At 38.1% G+C, this 23,775-nt stretch overlaps 2 protein-coding genes across 4 annotated transcripts; one reads left to right on the forward strand and one right to left on the reverse strand.

Moving 5' to 3' along the window:
- Nucleotides 1-152: 152 nt before the first annotated feature.
- On the reverse strand, nucleotides 153-10,296 carry sae1 (SUMO1 activating enzyme subunit 1). Its single transcript, XM_027147771.2, has 9 exons — nucleotides 10,040-10,296; nucleotides 9,449-9,560; nucleotides 9,160-9,333; nucleotides 5,757-5,902; nucleotides 5,578-5,677; nucleotides 5,379-5,484; nucleotides 2,262-2,406; nucleotides 2,089-2,158; nucleotides 153-526 (listed from the first exon to the last, which is right to left on the reverse strand). The coding sequence occupies exons 1-9, from the start codon at nucleotides 10,138-10,140 to the stop codon at nucleotides 434-436; spliced, it is 1,047 nt and encodes a 348-aa protein (XP_027003572.1). The 5' UTR covers nucleotides 10,141-10,296; the 3' UTR covers nucleotides 153-433.
- zc3h4 (zinc finger CCCH-type containing 4) lies at nucleotides 10,266-23,282 on the forward strand. 3 transcript variants are annotated; one of them, XM_027147770.2, is made up of 15 exons: nucleotides 12,891-13,229; nucleotides 15,744-15,990; nucleotides 16,080-16,187; nucleotides 16,474-16,711; nucleotides 16,848-16,996; nucleotides 17,079-17,172; nucleotides 17,276-17,412; nucleotides 17,861-17,962; nucleotides 18,129-18,240; nucleotides 18,438-18,547; nucleotides 18,636-18,702; nucleotides 18,853-19,057; nucleotides 19,147-19,466; nucleotides 19,631-19,873; nucleotides 20,506-23,282. In XM_027147770.2, exons 1-15 carry the CDS (start codon nucleotides 13,150-13,152, stop codon nucleotides 22,098-22,100), a joined length of 3,807 nt encoding a protein of 1,268 aa, XP_027003571.1. In that variant the 5' UTR covers nucleotides 12,891-13,149; the 3' UTR covers nucleotides 22,101-23,282. The 3 variants fall into 3 exon arrangements, with proteins under 3 accessions (XP_027003570.1, XP_027003571.1, XP_027003569.1); XM_027147769.2 differs by lacking the exon at nucleotides 12,891-13,229 and adding an exon at nucleotides 10,266-10,404 and having other exon boundaries at nucleotides 18,636-19,057; XM_027147768.2 differs by having other exon boundaries at nucleotides 18,636-19,057.
- The last annotated feature ends 493 nt before the right edge of the window (nucleotides 23,283-23,775 follow it).

Consider the following 23,775-nt stretch of genomic DNA (forward strand, 5'->3'; position numbering starts at 1 on the left):
AGCACAATTTCTTTGTATAATCGGCAAGATATTCTCTATATAGACGAACGAGAGCTGCATTTCCTTCAGTTGAAATATTACACACGAGAATGACCAGATAATAAAACAGCTAAAGGTTATTTTTTCTTACAGAATCACATACACTGCCCAAGTATTCCAAAAGAAATTTATTTATTTGAGTCTTTTCAATACAAAATGGCAAATAACAGCATTTGACTTGGAACTTCACTAACTTGTCCTAATTTCAGGGAGAAAAACATGAGTATGTATTCCTACAGACTGTATAAACTCAAAAAGAATAATAACATTGCCTGAGCTCCCCAAAGATGAGTGCTTATTGTTCAAAACATTTATTTTTTCAGCACCGAAGAGGTCTTTCCATGATGTTTTGAGTGCCTACATTTTGTCCACATGTCCTTGATCTTCTAGACAATCATTTTCCTCCAAAGTACTCCACTATACCGTTACCCTTCAGGCCATCAAAAAAGAAGAAGTTCCTGTGCGGAGCATCTCTCTGAGACAGCGCCTGTTTTTACACACACAGCCAACATGACAAATTGGCATCAGCATCAGTGTGGTATGTCTGTTAATAGCATTTCAGAGTTAAGCATTGGCAACTGTTCTTTTCTGCAGTACTTGTGGTTAATGTATGAGGGACAGCAAAAGACCATGTGTGAATTACAGCCTGTTTCATCATGCAAAGAGATGGCGAGACAGCCTGGCTTCTCTCCACACCACCATGTGGGTGCAAAGGCTTGCCCAGCCAGCACTGTACCCACCGTACTCACACGCTCCACTAGGCTTCTCTAACTGACTCCAGCAAATTATAGAATGTATGATGAGGTCAACCTTAATCAGGCACGTACATCTTTACATTACATCACTAATCTGACTCAGTCCTTTACCAGCCTTCTGTGTAAACACAAACTGTATCTGGATTTAACACAACCACAAACTTGAACAATTGTAGGTGGGGTTTCAAGGACAGTTTTATTAAACCATATATAGATTTTATGCCAAGATTTCTAAGAGGAATTGGATTCCACTGACCGGAATGTTACCTTTTCCATTCTGGCATTTAAAAAGTGTCGGCAGCTAAAAGGTTTTCCATATGCTGCCAGATTCCAATGGGGAAGGCAGATGCCATATGCCTGAAACAGACCATTATCAGGAAAACCACCTTCACGGCTCATGAGAGTTCCAATGTATAGGGGTTTGATAACCTATTTCCAATTAGCTGCAGTGTTAAAGGGTCAGTGAAAATTAACTAGAACAGACAAGTGCGGAGTTCTTTTTACACCTTTTTAAACTGAATGCAGGCAAACATAAATGAGTTGATTGAGTTCATGTTTCACTAAACATGATCACTCACTAACCCTTATTTACAGGTCATGTCTATGACACACCCGAATTACCCTCATATATATTAATGCAGGTGATGTTGCAGTGAGCCTATAAATGGAAAGCATTCAGTTATTCAAGGAAACTAGGCAGGGAAGATTTTACTGTTATTGAGCTGCTTATGTCTGCAAAAAACCTTTTTCTTTTTGAAAACCTCAAATGACTGCAATAAAATGAAACCAAGTGAATGTCAACACTGATGGCACTGATGAGAATGTTTCTATTGGCAAATGGCCTAGTACTTCTTATTCATCAATTTGAATTTGTGCAATACCCTTTAATTCCATTCAATCAGGAAGTAAGCTTTTTAGCAAAAACGTTTTCACAAACCCTGACCTTGCTGTGACCTTAAACCTGTATGGATCAATTCTAAAACCTAATCACCATATCTGCTGGTTAAACTGATAATCCTAAAAACATTTAACCACTTGTTCTTAAGATATCAGGAGAAGCTGGGATGGACGCATTAACGACCTGGTGGGGGAGGCATAATCGTGTTGTTATTAACATATTAGAATAAATGACAATAAAACATTGCTAAAATGTCACACACCCTGATCCGACATGAGATCATACACCAACAATAAAACTAAATTGACATGGAATTTCTGTATGCTCTATTTATGAACAGATTTAACTATACTTAGCTGATTAAATAAAAAAATGAAGGTAAGTGTGAAGTCCTACCTTCACTATTTCCTGACCAAGAACTCCTCCCACCACAGCACACACTGGAGCCATCTCAGAGAAACAGTAGCTGTAAAGACAAGGCATAAAAAACTAATGTTATTCTCATGACTCAAACAGCTAGGAGATATGAGATAAAATAATTGTTGGACAGTTGAAGTGTTAGTTAGGACCTGACAAAGCTGTCAGGCAGCAGCTCCGGATTCACCCCAATAGCCTCTAGGAGATCATCTCTGATCTGCAGGAGCAGCTGAGAGTCCTCAGCAAAGCTACCTGGATGGGGGTCCCGGCCTTTATCTGTGCGGAATTTCAGCAATACTGAATGAGAAAGAGAAAGGTTTAGTGAGAAGAGCTGCCAGGAGAACAACAGAGCATTGATGTGCAATTTTTGAGTCCGGTTGTGATTTTGTTAAAGCTTAAGCCGGTCTGTTTCACTTGTAGTTTAAACATAAAATAAAATAAATAATTCTAAAAAGGAGAACAAATTTAAACGTGATTGCTTAAGGATCTTTGGCAGGTATTATGTAATCGCTCATCCCCATTAAATATTGCCAAACACTGAAACTGAGACTTTCTGACCACCCACTCACCACACCATCAGCTGAAGCACACTGACTTTCCACCAGGCACAAAGTCAACCACAAATACCATCATGCAGCAAGGAAACATTATTTCATTTAGACACATCTCCATGAAATGTTTCCAGATAGATGTACTAATATGTTTCCAGTCAGATGTGCCAAAAGCTTGACACTCTGCCCTTTTAAATTTATCTTACATCTTTATTTAAATTCCTTTCTGACACAAATTTTCTAGGTAAAGATTCAGAACAAAAATTCAATGAATAAAGCCAGAACCACTACAACCAGACTGGCCAAACCTACTTATTGGATTTCATCTTAATTTCATTCTAGTTGTATTACATACTGTTCTGGCCAAAAATAACAAACAATAACAATAAACAAAGCAAACACGTATTCTGTTTGCACAGCACTTCCCAGTGCATTTCAATTATCTGATTATTACTGCTACAATTTTCAAGCTAAAACCACTAAAATTGCCACTAGATGACCAATTTCAAATCAGTCCATAGTTGTTTTATATTTATTCTTCTTTGTCCTTCTAATATTGTCCAATTTGCAATTTGGATAAAGTTAAATATTGACTAATAAAACTCTTAAAAAAAAAAAAAGCTCAGAGTTGTAGACCGTTGCTTCTCGTACATATATTTCTATGACTATTTCTGTTTCTAAGCTATCAAAAGTAATACCTAAATTAGACTAACACATTTTAAACATAGGATGGTATAATAAATAAGACTAATTCATATTAAATCTAAAACAGTATAAGATTTACAACAATTCAGCTTTTGCTTCCTACTCTACATTGCAATGTGAAATTACATCAGACTTTGCTTAAGGGGTAGAAAAGTTTAAAATCAGTGGCACACCATCTGTCTCAGAACCCCATCAGAGAGCTGACAAAACCTCAGATAAATCAGTGAGATAACATGGAGGAAACAGTTCTTCCTCAAAACTAGCTCAGCCGTTACATACCATTTATACATGCTCTAATGTACTTTATGTGCTAACCTTTAAATGCTTCAACACACAAATAGGGTTTGTTTTTGTTTCCATTAGTTCACAGCTATATGTGAAACACTGGAGCACTCAAGCTTTTTTTAGTGATCTGTGCTTTAAGAAAGGCGGACAGTGTTTTCAGTTTTAAAGTCACTGCACATGACTGGTCATGGACAACTTGTGATGAAAAATGATCTGTCCGTTTTGAGAATGCCAGGTGAGCATATATAAAAAGATTCAAAGCAGACAGTGTTGTCAATGAAGCCAGCACAGCGTAACCACACATTTAGCATTATTTTGACAGTTTCTATAATTAGAGGTTGGTGAACTCAGTGTACAAAGAAATGTTTTAAAAAGCTGCTTACATTTATTTTCTAGGCAAAATCATTTTCTGCAAGTAATGCACCACTGAGCTGGAAAACAACTCCAAAAAAGTTTTAGATTTAAAAGCTTTTAAATTTGTATTCAATTCAGGAAGAAAAATGAACATTAACATGAATTGATGGTTTCTTGTAGGTTGCTGGGGGAGGTTAATATGGATACTCTAGGAGTGTAAGATAATGACAATATATGCATGTGTTTAGTTCTATAAATATATGCATCCCTTTTCACGTTCAGATTTAAATCAGAAGTAGGCATGGTCTATGCTGAAAGTTTATTTCTGAACCCTGTGCCCTGGAAACACTTAAAAACAATGGAAAAATTTAGGGCTACTGGACTACTATCTTCTAACTGTTCTATCTCCAAGTAGTGATATGTTAAAGAAAAAAAAATAAAGAAACTGCTATTTACAATTGACAATATTAGTTATCTAATAATTTATCAAGGATCAAAAATATTCACTGGAAAAATGATCAAAATAATGCTTTAATGCAGCATTTCATTAAAAAGCGCAGATTTTTTATTATTATTATTTTTTTTTTTTTTTTTTAGAAAAATTAGAATTGTCAATAACATGCAAAATTAATGTTGACTTTAACCAAATTGTGCTTGCATTTCAACTGTGGATAAAACTTCAGAAAAGCTTAACACATTGTTGATGTTTATGAACCACAGGCTTGATGCAGTTACTGCAATCAACCAAATATTATGTGGTGTACTCTCTTTTTCCTCAAAGCCTAATCTGTTCCGATAATTCTGCTCATCTAAAGATTGGGTGGACAGAAAACCTGCTATATTCTCTGATGTTTAACACATCTATCAATACATATAAATACCAGTGTATAAAAGCTTAAAGTATTAAAAACCTCAATCATCTTTTGATCTCAACCCCAAAACAAATAAACTGTCCGTGTCATTCCAATATTTTTTGGAGGGGGCTGTCTATGATTTAAGGCTGATTAAATCGAGACTTACATTTAGTTAGTTTCTTATTTATGATATTTTCTGAGATTTTTTTATCATAAGATATTCATAAATACCTGAGGACTTATTTTATTTTTGCTATTTATACATTTGTCTGTGCCAATAAATGTTAATCAATCTCAGTCTTAGTTTTTTTTAGTCACTTGCATATGACTGACATTCAACATATGAGCATGAAGAAAATCTATTTTGTTTTTTTTTAACTATGGAAAAAGCCCCAAAGCTAAAAGCTTGATAAACAAGACCCATTGTTTACATGAAAGTCTATGACAAGAAATACACTTTTGTCCGTTTTCATACTGTTCTTGTAAAGTCTCTATGTGTGGATTTACAGATAGTGAGAACCTTGTAGTAAGAAGTAATCTGGTGTCGTGCGCTTGAGATTGCGTTTGGCCTCCTCGGTTGTCCAGTCAACCTCTAGAGACTCTTTTAGAGAGCAGAAACTTGCTGTCTGCAATTAAAAAGAAATAAGATGTTATAGATCTTGAAATTATCAATAGCTTTCAACTTTTTTACACAACAGGAGACAATCGTGATAACACACCTTCTTCACCATGGTAGTCTCATTCGGATCAATTTTAGGTTTCTTCACTTCAGGGCCATCATTAGCCTTTTCTGATGACTTCACAACCTTTGGCTTTTCTCTGAGCAAAACAAAGAAACCTTAATTCTACTATACACAAAATTATTTCAGTTAAAATCAGATAATAAAGAGCATCATACTCCACATAATGATACTCCAAGCCCAGGTCAGAGAACATGTATCCATGGTAACCGAAGACATCACCACAGAACACTTTAATGCTTCTGGCTACACAAAGCTGGTCCACACGCACCATCAGGTCTCTAGAGCATCTTGTCAGACATACCTGGGAGTAAAAGGAAGAATAAAAAATATATATATGTAATATATATATCTGGGAGTTCTTTCAGTTTTCATTTCGACTGTGAAATCCGCGTCTCCGCCAGGAATGTGTTAAAGGTATGTGAATGACTGCAACTTTCATGAATTTTCATGAACTTTTACTGAACGTCAAAATTCAGACATCTTTATCGGGTTTTTGTCTGGATTACAGATTGTGAGTTTGACCGATATTTCAAATATCTACTCTAAATAGATGTGTGGAGGTTGTGGAAAGCCCATCAGCCTGAATCCAGAAAAAAAAGTTGTATTTTTATGGTACTAATGCACCTTTACATTTCTATTTTGGGAAAACAATTGTATTTTAGCACTGTGATGCGTAAATGTTTTTGGTTAGTCTTTAACTTTGCACTGGCAAACTTTCTGCAAAGGTAATCTTGGGTACAGAGCCAGTTTAGCAACACCGTGATAAAAGCAGTCAGACTAAACTCTAAAATCTGTTTCGATTTCTTATCAATTTCTCACAAGATGAATGGCACGTTAAAATTGATACAATTCCAATTCAAAACCACTTCAATCGATAAAAATCCCCTTTGATGGGGATTTTTCAAAACAAAATGGACTTAAATCGTTTTTTTAATCAATTACAATCTGTCACGTCTGTGACATTCCTGTGCCATCACATCATTAAAGCAAAGAATAGCACAGATAAAGGCAGTGATGTTGCTTTTCTATAATTAGATTTGGATATAAATGCAGAGGGATGTGAGGGAGAGTAACATGAATTGCAACATTTTGACCACCATAAACTTTATTTGAGCGACACACAAACAACTAACCATTAGTAGAAATAGTTTTCATAATGTTTTGCATTTTATAATTTTAGATATTTGACTGTAAAAGGTTTTCCCAGGCAGCCAAATGTTTCTAGTATTATGAATATCTAACCAGCAAGCTTGGTCCATCTTATCCAAGACACCAACCCTTGTACCCTCCCATTCTGTATTGATGATAAGCCTGTTTACATGAAATACCGACCACTTTTCTTACTGTTTGGATATTGATATACGTCGTGCCAGGTTGAAGACTCTGGGTGGCTCCTACGAGAACATGCTTAATCATTATTTTATCGGTTGAGACTGAAGGTTGTTTACAGCCACGCAATTGTCATTTACATCACTAGCGAGAACATCAGCACAGCACTCATTAACTGATAAGCGATGGACACAGAACATTGAATCTGCAAAGATTCCAAAATGTTCTAACAACATTATGTAATCCAACAATGAATGTTGATAGCACTTCTAAGAAAAGAATTACATGACCTAGGAGCATTGAGGACATTGAGTTGCTCCATCATGTTCTGCCACTGTCTAATCATGAAGGTTTTTTGTCAACAAATAAAAACTGGTATTTCCTCCTCTTTACTATGACGTAATGAGGAAACATTTTCTAGTGAAGTTAAAAGGTGAAAAGAAGGGAATATTGATCTGACACGACCGGCTTAACAAGCTGTCATGATTTTTGAGTAAACATCATCATCAAAAACAGTAAAAGTGATTTACTATGCTAGTCATTATAAGGATAAGGAAGTAGCATATGAACTAATATTCTTGCTCACCAAAAGAACAAACTGAGTTCTTCAACATAGACAAGGTATCCCTTGAGTAAAAGCTGCCAATCATAGTATCATTGATGTACAGCAAGAGCCATGCAGCCAAAACACTCTCTCAGGCATGCCAGCCTTTTCCCCCTCATATATCACTTTGAAATATCGGTGGAAACAGATAAAAGAGCGGCACTGTCTAATGAACCCCCTCCTCACAACGCTCCTCTTCCCCTCCTTATAAACTCTCACTAGTACTCCCACTGGGAGAACTCCCAGCCTCACAAACGCAGACAGGCTGGGAGGCAGATCATCTGAGCTTTGAACATTCATATGCTGACAGATTCGCTGATAAACAACAATGGTCTAAGGTCCAGTTTCTAAGCAAAAAATTACAATCCTCATAGGAATGGGCAGCATTATTTGTCCATACTTGGACATTAATAATGGAGCTTCTTATTGTCTCCAGTTAACACAAATGATTAAAAAAACAGCCATGATTCTCTTTTTCTCTTATAAATTTACATCACCAGACAATACAGTGTAGAACAAATTTATATGTGAGGTTTAATGTCTTATAATTCTGATTCAACAGAAAACATTGTGAATTTTTTGTAATATTTTTTTTTTGTAATATATTTTATTTTATAGTTTATGCAATACCAAAGCATCTTTTACCATGAGCAACAGTAATATGGCTTTAATACACCACCTACTGGCCATCAGGAAAACAGGAAATAAAAGCTTTGGGTATGATTCTAAATCACAGTCCTCCATACTTCCCTCAGCAGAGCAAACAAATATAAAATGAAGTCTTGCTTATATTATTATGAACCTAGTATTACCTACTAGACAATACTTCATTACAAGTTTACCAGAGTGCTGTTGAATGTTCAAACCTGGTTGTTCAGAAGGCTAATTAAATAATTTCCTACAATAGCAAGACAAACGTTATTCAAATCATGGATTTATATTTTTTTATTATTGTAACTCCATTGTCAATGTAAAATCCAGTGAGATTACTTCCAAATAAAACTCTTATGACAGTGAATAGCTTTCCTGCTTGACAAGCTCTAGATTTTTTGACTTATTAAAAAAGAGGCACTCAATTCTCATACAGAGGGCCCACAACTGTAAGCAACTATAAAATTATAAAAAGTACAGTGTGTCAAAGCCCCAGAAAAGCATTTGCCCTGTCATCAGGAGATTGTGAGTATCATCAGGATTCAAACTTCTGACACCATAATGCATTCAGCAAAAGACCTTTTCGAATCATTTGCATCAAACATGAATAGGAAGTAATTATATGTGTCGTCTCTGGTAGAAAAATGCAATATTTCATCCATTCTGGCAATTTTTGGCAAGAAAAGAAATTGCTCAGCATATTTTGATAAAAGCAATCTCAAGCTTTTTTGGCCACAGCAATCACAAAAAAATCCATGAAATCCATGATGGACTGAGTGAATACTTTTCTATAACAGTAAACCCTTAACAATCATCACAATAATGTAACAAACACTGGGCAAGGTTTTAGTTACATGCAGACCTTTGTATAAAAAAAAAAGAAAAAAAGAATGATGTACTATTGAAAGTACCACTAATAATAAACAAGCCTGTCATTATGCAAACAGAGCAATGCTGTTCTTTCAGACACTTACTGCATCAAACTGAAGAAAGTAGTCATCTGGCTTGCTTTCTACTTGATCTGTGTCAGCCTTTACTTCTACCATTGGATTGAGGAACTGGGCTCGTTCCAGAGAAGCCTGGGCCTGATTCTGACCATCTGCGTCCACTGGTATGAGGAACTGAGCTCGTCTCGATTCCTCAGTAACCTGAACATGAATGTCATGATTAGTACTTGGCTGGATCCGGTATTACTTGTTACAGTAAGATCCCAGAATTTGATTCTTCCAATAATTAGGAGGTGTTTGGCGATGAATAACATACTTGTTCGTGGTCCAGAAGAGTGAGTGCTTTCACTCCAGCTAAAATAAGGTTCTTTGCCACTTCAGCACCCAGTCCTCTGAGTCCAACGAGCAGCACTCGGGAACCCCTCAGCCTGAGACACAACCTCCATGTTTACTAGCTGTTACACATGCATTCTTTCATTTACGTATTAGAAAAAAAAGTTTTTTTTAAAAACCCAGCATAAATAAATTATGTATAGTGTATATGTATATATTGCATGTTAGTTTACTCCTGGTGCAACATTAACAGACCAGTGCTCTTGTTAAAATTAATTGTACTCTAACAACAAATAAGAATGTTTTATACTACTTAACTGTTAGTAAGTGATAATAGATAGTAACTAATAAATAATTTTAGAATAATAATAATAATAATAACCAGCATCATTTATAAATAATAGATATTAAGATGGTTTTAAGTATCAGCCGAATATGTATAATTAATTGGTGATTTAGGAAAACTGTACATTTAGGAAAAGAGTTCATAGTAGCACAGAGATATCACATATATAAACAAAGTTTGTATAATTAATTATTAGCACGTTAGCCGATTAGCTAGCAGATCTCAAACCTTTTTTGTGCATCCAGACCCCAGAGCCGAATCTGTCGGTCATACTGGGCTGCCTCTTCCTCGCTTATGATATTGTCGTCTTTTTCGATTGTATCAATCATTTCTAAAAATGTGCCTGAATGCTTCTGATACTCGGATAAAAAATGCTATCGCTGCCCATTCAATGCGACAAATTCTCCCGCTTGGTCTCGTTCAAACGGGCGCATAATGATGACGTATGCATTAAAGCGAATCATTAACAGTCAATAACAAGTTAAAGGCTAATAATAACAACAACGATGATAATTAAACAATACAAGATGTTGATTCCCCGTAGTCCAGCAGAACCGTTTGAGTGGAAGAAATGCAAACGAGGACCTTTTTGGGTGAGTGAGTCAGGATCATAGACGTCAGTTCGATATGAATCGGTTCTTACTGCCAAATGATTCGTTTTCTTTCCCAAAAACAGAGTCTGTGCCCATGTGTCTCTTAGGCTGTTGAGTTAAATGGTACTGTTGCATGCATTTCTTACCTTAAACTTATACATTTAAATAATTGCATATAAACACATGTGCATTGACAAATACATGAATTCATGCATCATTCTGAATATATATTAATGCCTAGCTTGTTGAAATTATAACTGTTTGATCTATATACTATATTATATACTATAAACTTCACTAATAGCTAAGATAGTAAGATAAGTAGTTCGATGCTGGTAGTCTTAAATAGTGCCAAAAACTATTTCAGCTCAGCTTTACAGAAATATGTGTAGGTTTAAATACCAAATGAGAAATAAAGCCAGATGCATGAAGAACAAGGAGAGTCTCACTATTATATGTGGAACATGAGAAGAACCTCAACAGAGAACCTTGGGTGATATTAAATTGTAGAAACGATTACCCTCCCAAAATGTTATGCTATAAAGGATGTTCAGTGTGAGTATCACAGTCATTATGATCACAACAACAGTTCTTAGGTATCTTATCTTAATAAAGTGCAATATTTTATAGTGGGTTTTTTTTTTTTTCTTTGCACATGCTGTCTCACATTTCAGTCGTTTGCTGTTTTGCACAATCCTTTACAGTATCTCAGGTAACTGCTGCTATAACACTGTGTTCATTCCTGTATTTCTGCACACACAATATTGTTGAACATACAGCATTTACACTCGTCTGTGCTGTTTTTGTGTATTGTCTTTTAGTTTTTGTTTGCACTTACTTTTGTCTTGCACTGCACTGTTTGTACCAGGTTGTGGCTAGGACTACTTACTAAGTACTTAGCTCTGTCTTTGTTTTATGTAGCACCATGATCCTGGAGAAATGTTGTCTCATTTCACTGTGTATTGCAACAGCTATATATGGTTGAAATGGCAATAAAAGCTTCTTGACTTGACTTGAATATTTAGGGTTTTGCTGTAAGACTATCCATCAAAGCAGAAAGTGGTTCACAATTGCATAAGCTGTATCCAGGAACCAGGATCATCAGGCAGATCCAGAGCCCAAATTGTGCTTAGCAACAAATAAGTGACAACCACTAATGAAATGTAGAGGAACCTAACAGTACATTTGAGTACAAGTAGGTGTACATAATAAAACAACAACAGTATATATGTAACTATTACTTTAGAATATGCATTATCCATTCAAGTTTTAGGCTATTTCTGAACTTTTTGTATCAACGTATTTGTTTTAACATTTTATATTTAAGAATGCATCAGTATTCTTAAATATAAAATGTTGCATGCTTAACTATGCTTGACGTTCAACTTGACAGCCATAGATCTCAGTAAAAGCTACTATGCCATGCTCAATAAAATGAACAAGTCTGCAACGGTCTATTTCACAGTCCTTGAAGACTATTCAGCAGAAGTTTATGTAAAGGTTGTGTGTACAAATCCCAAATATTAACACTCAGTCCAGTTTGACTTTATAGCATAACATTTTGGAAGGGTAATTGATTCTAATCCTACAATATAGTATCACCCAATGGAAGAAGGGTTCTCTGTTGTGCTTTTTATGTTCCACGTGTAATCTCAACGAAACAGAGTGGGTTTTTCAAGCCTGTTTGGACCTCACCGACTGGAGTGTTTTTGAAGCTGCTGCCAATGATATGAATGATCTCATTGAGACTGCAACGATAAGCCATGGTTTACAGAAAAACGCAGACACCTTTGTCAGGCCAAAGAGGATGCCTACAGAAATTGAGATGAAATAAACTTATATTTATTTATTACCACCTCCATCCTAGTATGTCCTTGAATCTCATTCTATTCTGTTCCATACTATCATCTATAGCACAACTGTGAAAAAGTGATAGTTGGTAAGGCTTTGGGATACTGATCAGAACTTGGTCGGGGTTCAAGCCCAAGCTGTTGAGACATCAATGTTAGGTCCAGGGGTGCCGAACTATGGCTGACCCTGTGCTTTGACCCCAGGCTTATAATAACCTGGGATATGCGAAAACCTAAAGTATTTCACTGCATGTCTGTGTATGTGACATAGAATTTACCTGTACATACGATGCATTTATTTTTCAATTTATGTTTACATTTTTTTTAATTTGCATTTACACATTACATTACACATACACAATGTATTAATTTGCATTCCTTTTTTTATTCTCGACTTATCTTGATCGTCTGTGTTGCTGTTTTCTCTGTGTGTGACACCAAAACAAATTCCTTAACTTGGAAATATATCTCCCTCTGATTCTGATTCGGATTAAAACATCCAGCATATTAAAAAAAAAGATTTAAAAAAAAAAGGCAGCATGTTCTCACTCCCCCTGTGCACTCAGCCCCGCCCCTCCTCAGTCATTACGTAGAAATTCGATCGCTGTCGTGTCGACGTCATATTCGATGACTCCGCCCACCGCGCGTTCGAGAAGAACCGTCGCCATTTTGAGTGACTGAGTTTCATTTCACCTCGCAACTGTAAGGACGGAGAGAGAGACCTTCAGGAACGTTTCAGCATGTTTCTCTTTGAAACTGTTAATGGGAATTTAACTGCTATGAACTGAAACTCTTCCTAAAAACCAATCAACAAGTAGATCCAAGTCAAGTAACGCATAAGCCAGTTGAATCCTGAGTCGATTTTTTTGCACTGAACTCTAGTCCGTTAGAGGAAATGGCTGTGGAAAGCATGACTGTCCATCCAAACTCCCCAACAGCCAACCACGAACACAACAGCCTTCTCACTGACGAAAGGTCGAGTAATATCATATTTCTCTCCAACTCTTTATTTATCCTTTGCTTTTTAAGTACAAAAAGCATGGGTATTATTTTGCTTCTTTTTTCTTTCAAAAGGGATTAAAGTCGACTTTTTTTTTCTTTCTGGGAAACGAGTACAGAGGTAAACGACCGCCATCTTGAAACGTTAACACGGCGCAAATCTGGAAGGTCGTGTATCCAAATCACCGACATGTTCTGTTTGTAAACAGAATGTGTATATTTACAAATCCAGGCGTTTTCCGACGCACTTTTTTTAATCACCGATGGACCAAAAAGTGGCCACAAAAACAAAGAACATCGATCACGTATTATTTCAGGCTCTTCCTTACAGTAAAAAAAAGGAAAACGGATCACCGGCGAACTTAACCACTTAATCTCTTACTAGCTTCCGGTAGCGATGAATCTATATTGTATATTTTTAACCTAAAAAACAAACAGTTAACTACTGTCGCCGATACAATTAGCTAAGTGTACGTTAACGCAGGCTAGCATCTTGTAGCGAGGCCTTAAAGGAAGGCTAGTACGAGCTAACACGCTAGGTTAGTGGCGCAGATGCTACGTTTGCTAACTTAACTCCCCCCTTTTCCTAAATACATTATAGTTCTGTTTATTTTGGATAAGTTACGCGGTAGCGAAATACGTGTGGGTTTCCCTGGACGTCAGGCAAACGTAATATACACATAACAATATTTTATAATTTAATCGTCTCCTGTCGCTGGTGTATTAGCTTCGTTTAGCCGAATAGCAAACAATTTTTTAAAACGCACCGGACGTCAATTTTATAAACTGGTTTGTGTACAAAAGGCGTACTATAAAAGAAAAGGGAAAGAAAGAAAAAAAAAGCTAGTTAGATAACTAGCCGTTCAGTTACACTGTGTGTTATAGGTTTACAACACTAACGTTTTCTTTATTAAATCGGATTAAACGTACTGTATTAAGATGTTATACATGTAAAAATGGCTCTTTGTGATCAACGAATAATGATTACAAAAAGGAATATTGATGAAACCAGGGAACGGCTGTTATTCATAAAGGGAATTACTTTTATTTCTGCCAGGACGAGCTTGTCCTTCAGAAAATTAATGCATCTTGACAAACGTTTTGAGTTCCTTCCCAATGTCTCAAAAGCATCCAAGGTCCTAAACGTGATCTAAAACACCAGCTTCACTGTTTCCCAAACCCAGTGAGGTACACCTCATGCAGAATGTATCAGCCCCTTCCTAGCTGTCAAGAGTCCAAAAACTATAGCTTAATTTTCAATACTGATTCTTTTAGGTGAACAGTTTCAGGTCCCTGCAAAGTACAGGCTGTAAATTTAGGTGCCTCGAATGGTTTCAGCATTGTTTCTATTTGGTCGGCTATCATACATGTATACTTTTTATAACCGAATAAGCTTGTAATATTAAGAAATGGCTCCCAGTTCTCTGGGTGGGTTTGTTTATGGCCTTTGGTATAAGGTGACCTGATTTCTCAGCTGTCTTGTCAGTCACTTCATGGTCATATAAGGTAGTTGTGCTCATACTACTTGTGCTAAGGATACGATGAGAGAAATTTTTTTGCATTACGTGACGTTAAAATGGCCAGAAAGAATGTAGTTGTTTTATTTTTGCTAACATGACTTTGGAAACTTGATAAATTAAGCAGTTTAGATTATTTCCTTTACACACTAGTGTGAAGGGAGATAAGGGTCATGTGACTGTGAAACTGGAGTTCAGCTCGTGACCTGACAGCTGAGCAGTAGGCCCTCACTCCTATAGTAGGTAGACACAGAGTCCACTTCATAGTCAATGTTGTGCAATTATCCAACAGATCTTTTTCTCCTATTCATAGTACCCTGTGGGTAAATGTCTACATTTGTGTTTGTAGTTGGCATTAAGCAGGACTATTCCTATTAAACCCAGGTTTAAGGGACCATACCAGAAGTCTGTTTCTGCATGTAGGTACACTGTAAAACTATAATACATGATAAAATACATGAGGTTAGACCAAAAAACCCACTTATTTGCACACTCATTTTGACACATTAATGTCAAAATAACATTAACATATTACATGTTAGTAAAATTATTTCCCCCAATATCCAAAGTCTACATAAAGGAGTAACACCACTGAGTTTCTCATTTTAAGTAATTCAGTAGACAGACAAGTATCTTGTTTAAAATAGAGCTCTTTCACCACCACCACCGCCCCCATACCCTCCCCCCAGTACCCTGTCCCAGTCTGGTACTAATATGATTTTTTTTTTAGCAGATTGCTCTCCAGCTCTTTAGTAAATTGTGCAGTTTAGTTTTGTATATATTTACTTTAAAATCGCTTTCACAAAACTATGACTTTACAAAATGTATCGAATGGATATTAAAACATGACAATGGACTATTATGAAAAGTTTCAAAGCACTTTTTCTGTGTCCAGTCTATAAGGTTTATATATTACTTTTGGAATTGCTTAGCCTTATTTGAGGCATTCATTCATTATTTTTGATCTTTGCAGACAAGAGGATGAAGAGCTAGAAGAGGGGGAGCTTGAGGATGATGGAGGTGATGTGGAAATGCCCCCCAGCACTGAGGGACAAGAGCCAGAGGAGAAGCCCGGACGTGTAAAGGAGCGACACGGCAGTGAGTCAGATGAAGAGAAGGCCCACCGTCGCAAGAAAAAAAGGAAGAAAGAGAGAGATAGAGACAGAGAGAGGGAGAAAGAAAAGCGGAGAGCCAGAAAGAGACGCAGATCAAAACACAAGGTGTGTGAGCGAGTGCATTAGAAAGATTTATATATATTTTTGTTCAATGGCGTTTACGATTTTGACAGAGATTGGTTTGTGTGGTTTAGCGCCATGCCTCATCTAGCGATGACCACTCAGACTTCAGTGAGGAATCTGACTACAGTCCTAGTGGGAAAAGGAAGTATCGGGAATACAGCCCTCAGTACCCACCCCCAGTGAGTGTTATACTTTAATTTCCTATTCGAATCACATTTCTTTATGTAACGAAACACAGAGTATCTAATTTTGTACATGCAGACTAAAGTTACCTTTAAAATTTATTTTTGGTATCTGTCTGTAAATAGAAAATACCACTATTGTTAATTTTAATTAGAATAGCTTGATGATGCATAGTACACAGGAGTATGCATAAAAATTCTGTCGATGTTCTGAAATTTTTGGATGTTAAAATTTCATTGACTTTGAACCGAACGTAACCTAAACATGTTATTTATGTTCCAGCCTCATGCAGGCTACGGTCCTGCACCTCCCTCTGGACATGGAGGACCCATGTCAAAGAAAGGGAGTTACATGAAAATGGACAAACAGGGGTATGGTGGCTATGATGAGTATGATGATGATAACTATGAGGGTGAGGAAGATGAGGACGTGGGTGATGATGACTTCAACAAGGAGCTTACCAAGTACTACAAGGCCAAAGAAGGTGGTGGAGGTGGTCCAGGCAGTCAGCGTGGTAGAGGTGCACATTAATGCTCCATTGTCAGAATACAGATGCATTGCTCACTTTTACAGAAGACAGACTTTTACAGAAAAATTTACTCCATCATATGTTGGTTTTATGTAATGTGAACATTGTCATAACCTCATTTGTGCAGGTCTTAAAGGCCGAATGAAAAACCAGAGAGGCCGAGGCAGGGGAGGAATGAGGGGCCGTGTGGGTAGAGGTGGAATGCGAGGTAGAGGACGAGGCACAATGGGAGGCGAGACTGATGATGGGGATGGCATGTATGGAGATGAGATGGAGGTTTGTTCTGTCTTTCAAATGATCTGATTATTTGGCGTTAGTTTTTTTACATATGGAAATTTACATACGTTTCCATTCACAGTATGGTGATGATGACTATGACATGGGCGATGATTATGATGATGATTTCACAAAAGAATTGATCCAGTACAGAAAATGCAAAGACAGGGGGCGTGGTGAGTTTAAAACTACATCACCCTATTTAATAGATTTTATGTTGTTTTTAATCTTATAGTAGAGTAAGAAAATCATATTGCTTGATGAATACTTTATTTTTAGGTGGCAAAGGCGGCCGAGGTCGAGGACGAGGGAAGGGGACCAGAGGCATGAACCGTGGCCGGGGAAGGAATCGTGGGAGGGGGCGTGGAGGAGATCCGTGCCATGATGATGACAACAGTGGAGAAATGGACATGGGGGTAAAAAATAAAATCAACACAGTGTCCAGTCCCACAAAGCAGTTTATTAAAATTGCTTTTTAAACTTTTTACACTTTTCACCACTTGTAATGGCACACACAAGTCTGGCATCTTTGTCTTATTATCTAATTTTACTCCTTTATTACAAAACATATTGCCAACAATGTTTGCTAAAAGTGCACAGTATTTTGAGTCATGGAAAATACTACATACTTTTATGTCCCTGATTACCCTGACTAATCCAGCCACAGTGGGTGTGAATTAGCACAAGATTTGTATGTGAGATAACAGATTAATTAAACATATCTAATTTGAAAATACCATATTTGTATCTAAATAAATTTTATGTGAAAATATATTTTATCAATTAATATGGATGTGTTAATAATTCTCTTCATAATAGCTGCTCTGTTAAAGCTAAGAGTGTAAAGAACTGTGTATTCTGTAGGATGGATCCGGTGTCCAAAGGAAGCATGAGCAGGAGAAGCATGGGCAGGATAAGAAGGGCAAGGCTATTTGCAAGTACTATATTGAAGGTCGCTGTACTTGGGTAAGAACACTTAGTAGACTGAAATATTTGGTTTATGGTAGAGATTTCATATATATATCTTACATAAATATTTAAATATATATAAACATATTTACAAACTTTAAATACGCTTGTCTTCATTGGTGAAAGTTACTACTGTCTTTATTCTTTAATATATGCTTATTAGGGGGACCACTGCAACTTCAGTCATGACATTGAGTTGCCAAAGAAGAAAGAACTCTGCAAGTTCTATATAACTGGCTTCTGTGCACGGGCTGAAAATTGTCCTTACATGCATGATATCCTTAACAGATATTAAGTAAATGACTAGCAGTTGATAATAGACTGATAATAGACTAATAGGCATTGTCTCTTTGAAAAAGAAAGATATTCTGTGATGTGAATTGCACCCTCAACTCTTATCTTAGTAAATTACTATACTGTTTAATATGAGAATATAAAGTTTGGTCCAGATCATTCCTTAACTCAGAAGCACGAGACTTCCCCTGCAAGCTGTTCCATACCACAGGCAACTGTGTAAATGGAGATAACTGTATGTTCTCTCATGAGCCTCTATCAGAAGATACAAAGGAACTGCTAGATAAGGTAAGCATGTCTATTGTTGATAGAGAAAAATATTATTTATTGTCCCATCACATTCCTTCTCAAACAGTATGGTTTACTATTATTTCAGATGTTGGCTGAGGATGCTGAAGCCGGTGCTGAGGATGAAAAGGAAGTGGAGGAGCTGAAGAAACAAGGTATCAATCCCCTCCCCAAACCCCCGCCTGGGGTGGGACTTCTACCCACACCCCCAAGGCCTGGTCCAACAGATTCCTCAGCTCCTGTAAACTTTGGGGCAGCAGGGCCACAGCAGGGCAGTATACCTACTAATGGTACCTCATGCCCAGGCACTGCACCAGTACCAGGCCATGAAGGACCTCCTCCCCCTTGCCCCGAAGGAGGATCTTTCCAGGGCTCACCAAGCCATGGTCCGTCTCCACCAGCCATTGGTCCACCACCTCCTTGTGGGGGTAACTCCGGAAAGAAGATCCCCTCCTTGTTCGAGATTGTTGTGAAACCCACTGGACAACTAGCACAAAAACTAGGCGTCAGGTTGCACTTTCTTTTACTTGCATTTTTTCCCCGTAAGAGCTACAAATTATTACATATAAATGCTTATCGTCTTTTGTATCTCTTTTTAGAGGTCCAGCACCTGGCACTGCTGTTACAGGTGCTGCAGGAGCTCAAGGCCCACCTCCATGTCCTCCAGTTGGGCCTCCACCTCGTTTCCCTGGTGGACCACCGCCTGGTCACATGGCGCCAAATGGGCCTCATGACCTGCCACGCATGGGCCCACCAAACATGAACCAACCTCCCCCAGGAATGATGCAAAACTTTGGTCCTGGAGAAGGACCTCCAAACCAGGCCATGATGCCACCTGGAGGTGGTTCTGCTCGCAATTTTTATGACACTTTCTACCAGCAGCAGCAAGGCATAGGACAAGAAGGAGGAGGTGGAGAGGGTGAGTAATCATTTTTCTTCTTTAAATCAGAGCAATATGAGCCAAAGGACAAATATGCTTGATATAATGTTTAATTGTGGAAATTAGAAGATTTTATTGTGGATAGGAGTTTGCAACTTGGGGTTTTCAGTATTATAATGGTTACTTTTTGTTTCCTGGTATAGGTGATGGCTACATGCCTGGTGGAAACTTTGAGCAGTCCTTTGAGCAGTCCTCTGGAAATCAGAATTCTGGTAATATGGAGGGCTCATCCAACGGAGGCCCAACTAATCAGTCTGGAATAACAGTGCCAGACTTTTTGCCTCCAGCACAGCGTGTGCTGTTTATGAGGATCCAACAGAAGCAGCAGGAAGAAGAGGAGAGGGCCAGGAGGCTAGCTGAGGGAGCACCTGAGCGGGACAATGAAGGTATGCTATAGATTATGCTATTTTAATTTACTTTAAAGGTTTTGCTTCTGTAGCTCTGCTCAGTTGAAATATAGCTGTAAAATTGCATAGACCTGAAAGTACCATTTTCTGACTGAATAGTGTTATTGGTTTTAAGGTTTCTGTTAAATGTATTAATTCTTGTTTTTTATAAATTGTACAATTACTATGTTTAATATGTAGGACAGATTACACACATTATATTAAAGCAGAAGTTTCAGAAAGTGCTTTATCAGAATTACCAGTGACTGTATATTTGTTGAATCAAGCTTGCCAGCTAGTATATCATTCAGTGCCCAATATTTAAACAATTGTCCTTTTGTTGGGGGTGGGTGAGTGGGAGTGATAATTCTGGGAAGGAAATATCTCAAGGCCACAGTTCTCTGCATGGCCTTAACCATTGCCTCTAAATACTGTAAACATCTTTTGGTTTTCACTAGTCTCATTGAACGCTGTTCTATCACTAGATGGCAGTGTTGGTCATTGATATTATTTGAACTTAGTTTATGTAGAAATAGGACAAACAACTCTGGTACAAATGCTAGTGTCTAGCAAGTTACATGCTAAAACTCAAACAATATTTTTCTCTGTACATGCTATTCTCTGTCTTTTAGGAGATTCAGCAAATTGGTATTCTAGTGAAGATGAAGACGGTGTTGGCAGTGTCACATCAATCCTGAAAACCTTACGGCAGCAAAGCCAAGCCCAAGGGCCTTCGAAACCAGAAAGTGCTCCCAGCGACCCCCGACTACAGAAGGCTCAGCCTGGCCCAGTGACCAGCAGACCAGCTGACCCCAGGCTGGCCCGAGACCCTCGCTTATCGCGTAACGCAGATTCCTCCCAGGTTTCAGAGACTAACCTCTCCTCTCCGCCATCATCCTCTGCTCCAACAGACCCTCGACTTGCACGTCAGGCTACTACATCCAAACCGGAGCCCCCACTAGTGTATAAACCACCACCCCTTGCACCTGCTGCTACTGAGGAAGATGAGGGGGAGAGAATGCTGAGGGACAAGCCTGTCCCAATACCATTAGATCCCTTAATGGGCATGGCTTTACGTGACCCCCGCTTACAGCTCCAGCAGTTTAGCCATATCAAGAAAGACTTAGTGCTGATCAAGCCTTCTTTTTCAAAGACTGTGCTTTGGAGCCCTGAAGACCTAATTCCCATTCCCATTCCCAAACAAGACTTGCTCCCACTGCCCCCAGGTATCCCACCTGCACCAACTACAGATCCACGACTCTCTCGTGCCCAGCAGCAGCTCCATACATCTATTTCAACGCCTTTGCCTGCCTCAGCACCCACTGCTGAGCTGCCCAGCCAGTCCACTTCCTCCCAACCAGACTTTGAGCTGCTCTCTCGTATACTTAAGACTGTTAATGCCTCTTCTTCCAGTCCTTCACAAACCTCCTCATCTTCGGTTCCTCCTGCATCCGTCCCAGCTGAAAAGCCAATTGACCCTCGCATGGCCCGCAAGGTTGCAGATCCTCGGCTTCAACTGCAGAAAACTGCTCTTAAGCAGCCCACGGAACCCACAGCCTCACAAACGTCTGCGTCTTCTGGATCTCCTGCTTCAGCCTCGCCCACACACACTATTGCGCCCTATGACCCACGTCTATTCTCAGTGGGTGGAACAGGGCGAGGGGGTTCAGGGGGTACTGCAGGGTCTGGCAGCAGTGTTCTCAGTAGCATTAGTCTGTATGACCCACGCACACAGAGTTCAGATAAACCAGAAAATACAGAGGTCACCACCACAACAACTGAGACAAAGGCTACGGACAGCATGGCCTCTACCACAAAGCCAAAGTCTAAGGAGCCACTGTTTGTCCGAAAATCAGCCCTGGACCAGCCAGAACCAGAGAAAAACAGCAGTGAGCAAACAACTGACCGTTACAACAGTTATAATAGACCTCGGCCCAAGCCTTCACCCTCACCCAACGCAGGAGGTGTAGGAGGAGCTCCCACAACAGGAGGTTCCTCTCAAAATCCACTGGGCACTGCTGGAGGTACAGAACCACCAGCAGGAGTCCACAACCTTCCTGTCTCCACTCTTTTCAGCATGGTAAAGCAAGCTAGCAAGCCCAGCGGCACAGGTAGTCCGTTTGGTGGCAACAGCCCAGCACAACCAGACACTGCTGAACAGGACAACGGCTCCTTAAAGGACGTTTTCAAAGGTTTTGACCCTACTGCCTCCCCATTCTGTCAGTGAACCTCAATTTGAGGCTCTGACATTAAGCCAGCATAGGGCTCTGTAATACCACATTCTCAGTATTCACAGGAATATAGGCTGGGGATATGGTTGGGAGGGAATACATCAAGGATTTATGGTAAGGGACATTTTAAAAAAAATCTATATAAATGTCTATTTTAAAACCAAATGGAATAAATATTTAAAATGCATTCATTTTAAAATCTTCTCAGAGTGTAAGAGTAACTTTTGGGTTTTGAACAGACATTTTCTTTAGTAGTACTCTGTGCTATAAAGGTATTTAGGATGACCCATATGACCATACACTATTGTGAACTGCCTGTCCCTTCTGCCAGCCCCTTCTCATCAAGCAGGGTAGATTTCCAGATCTTACCTTTGAGAACAAAGGTGTGACATCAGTAGATCAAGCACTATATAAAATCCCCTTTACTTCAAGATCCGTGTGTGCGACAGCACCGTCACACCAAAGCTTTAACAGCAGCTGGTCACTTGTCAGTGCTTAGAATTCTTTTAAAACTCTTTTAGCGCTCTCCTTGTCCACACACAGTTTTGTTCAGTTTTGTCTCATCAGTTTTTTTTTATATTTGTTTATGGACACCTTACTTCTGCTTGGGACTACAAATCTCTCTTTCTGAGTAACAAGACTGTATACTGAAACCAACATTTGTTAATAGTGTTTGTGAAATTGTTTTAATTTATTTTTTATACTATGAGAAATCTGTTTTTCATGTGGCAGTAGAATATAATCATTATATATACACACTGCATATAGTACATTTATAAACACACACATATATGTATATATGTATCTGTGTGTGTGTCTATATATATATATATATATACACACACGCACACACAGATGCATACATACATACATACATACATATATTTTCCCACCTGTATTGTAAATGGACTTGTGATGTGCAACAGTTAATGTGCACAAACAATTAAGTAATGCTTTTTTCTCTCAGAAAAAAGAACCCTGTTCTTTCAAACTTACCTTGAAACAATTTTTATAAGGACTGCTTAAAAGAATCAACCTTTGTGTTTTGTTTGGGTTTTCCCTTGCAAAGTCTTTGTATAGTGATAAATGTCCATATTTGACAACAGGTAACATTTTGTATCATTCAGTGTAGGTAAGGTGTGAAATATTTAATAAAGGAAATACAAGATACAACATGATAAAGCCTCAGGAATTGGAAAAAATGTGTTTATACACAAAGCGTTGTTGAATTTTAAAATCTGATGTGTTTGAAGGTGTTGATTAATTTTCTCTAACAGAATACCTTGGACAATAGCGCCAGCAATTCTTCACAAGCTCTTGTATGGCATACACTTTACATAATCTATATAATATTTATATGATGATATACTATAGTTATTTCCGAAAGGAAAAGGGTTTTCTGACACTGGAAAGTCATAAGACAGAAGGTTTTATGCTTTCTGGCTGTGATTTTTTTTTTATCATTAACTTAAAGAGAAAACAGACTTGTAAGAGAATAAAGGCTTATAGCTGCTATAACATGTAAGTGTTAACAGGATCCCTTATGGTTCACAGATGTTACACAACCTTAAACAAAATTTAAATAAAAGTTTAAAATGTATAATATCCTGTTCATTACTAAATTAAAACTGGTGACAATCCTATGTGGTATCAGATAAATAAGACATCAGA

Source organism: Tachysurus fulvidraco, chromosome 11, assembly GCF_022655615.1.
Source record: "Tachysurus fulvidraco isolate hzauxx_2018 chromosome 11, HZAU_PFXX_2.0, whole genome shotgun sequence".
Lineage (NCBI taxonomy): Eukaryota > Metazoa > Chordata > Actinopteri > Siluriformes > Bagridae > Tachysurus > Tachysurus fulvidraco.

Coding starts and splice junctions, on each gene's coding strand:
- sae1 (XM_027147771.2), bottom strand. CDS start 10,140: ATGATTGATACAATCGAAAAAGACGACAATATCATAAGCGAGGAAGAG. Junction 5,485..5,577: donor AGACTACCATGGTGAAGAAG/GTGTGTTATCAC, acceptor TTTTAATTGCAG/ACAGCAAGTTTCTGCTCTCT. Junction 2,159..2,261: donor CTGCCTGACAGCTTTGTCAG/GTCCTAACTAAC, acceptor TTGTCTTTACAG/CTACTGTTTCTCTGAGATGG.
- zc3h4 (XM_027147768.2), top strand. CDS start 13,150: ATGGCTGTGGAAAGCATGACTGTCCATCCAAACTCCCCAACAGCCAAC. Junction 17,173..17,275: donor ATGCAAAGACAGGGGGCGTG/GTGAGTTTAAAA, acceptor CTTTATTTTTAG/GTGGCAAAGGCGGCCGAGGT. Junction 19,467..19,630: donor AGAAGGAGGAGGTGGAGAGG/GTGAGTAATCAT, acceptor TTCCTGGTATAG/GTGATGGCTACATGCCTGGT.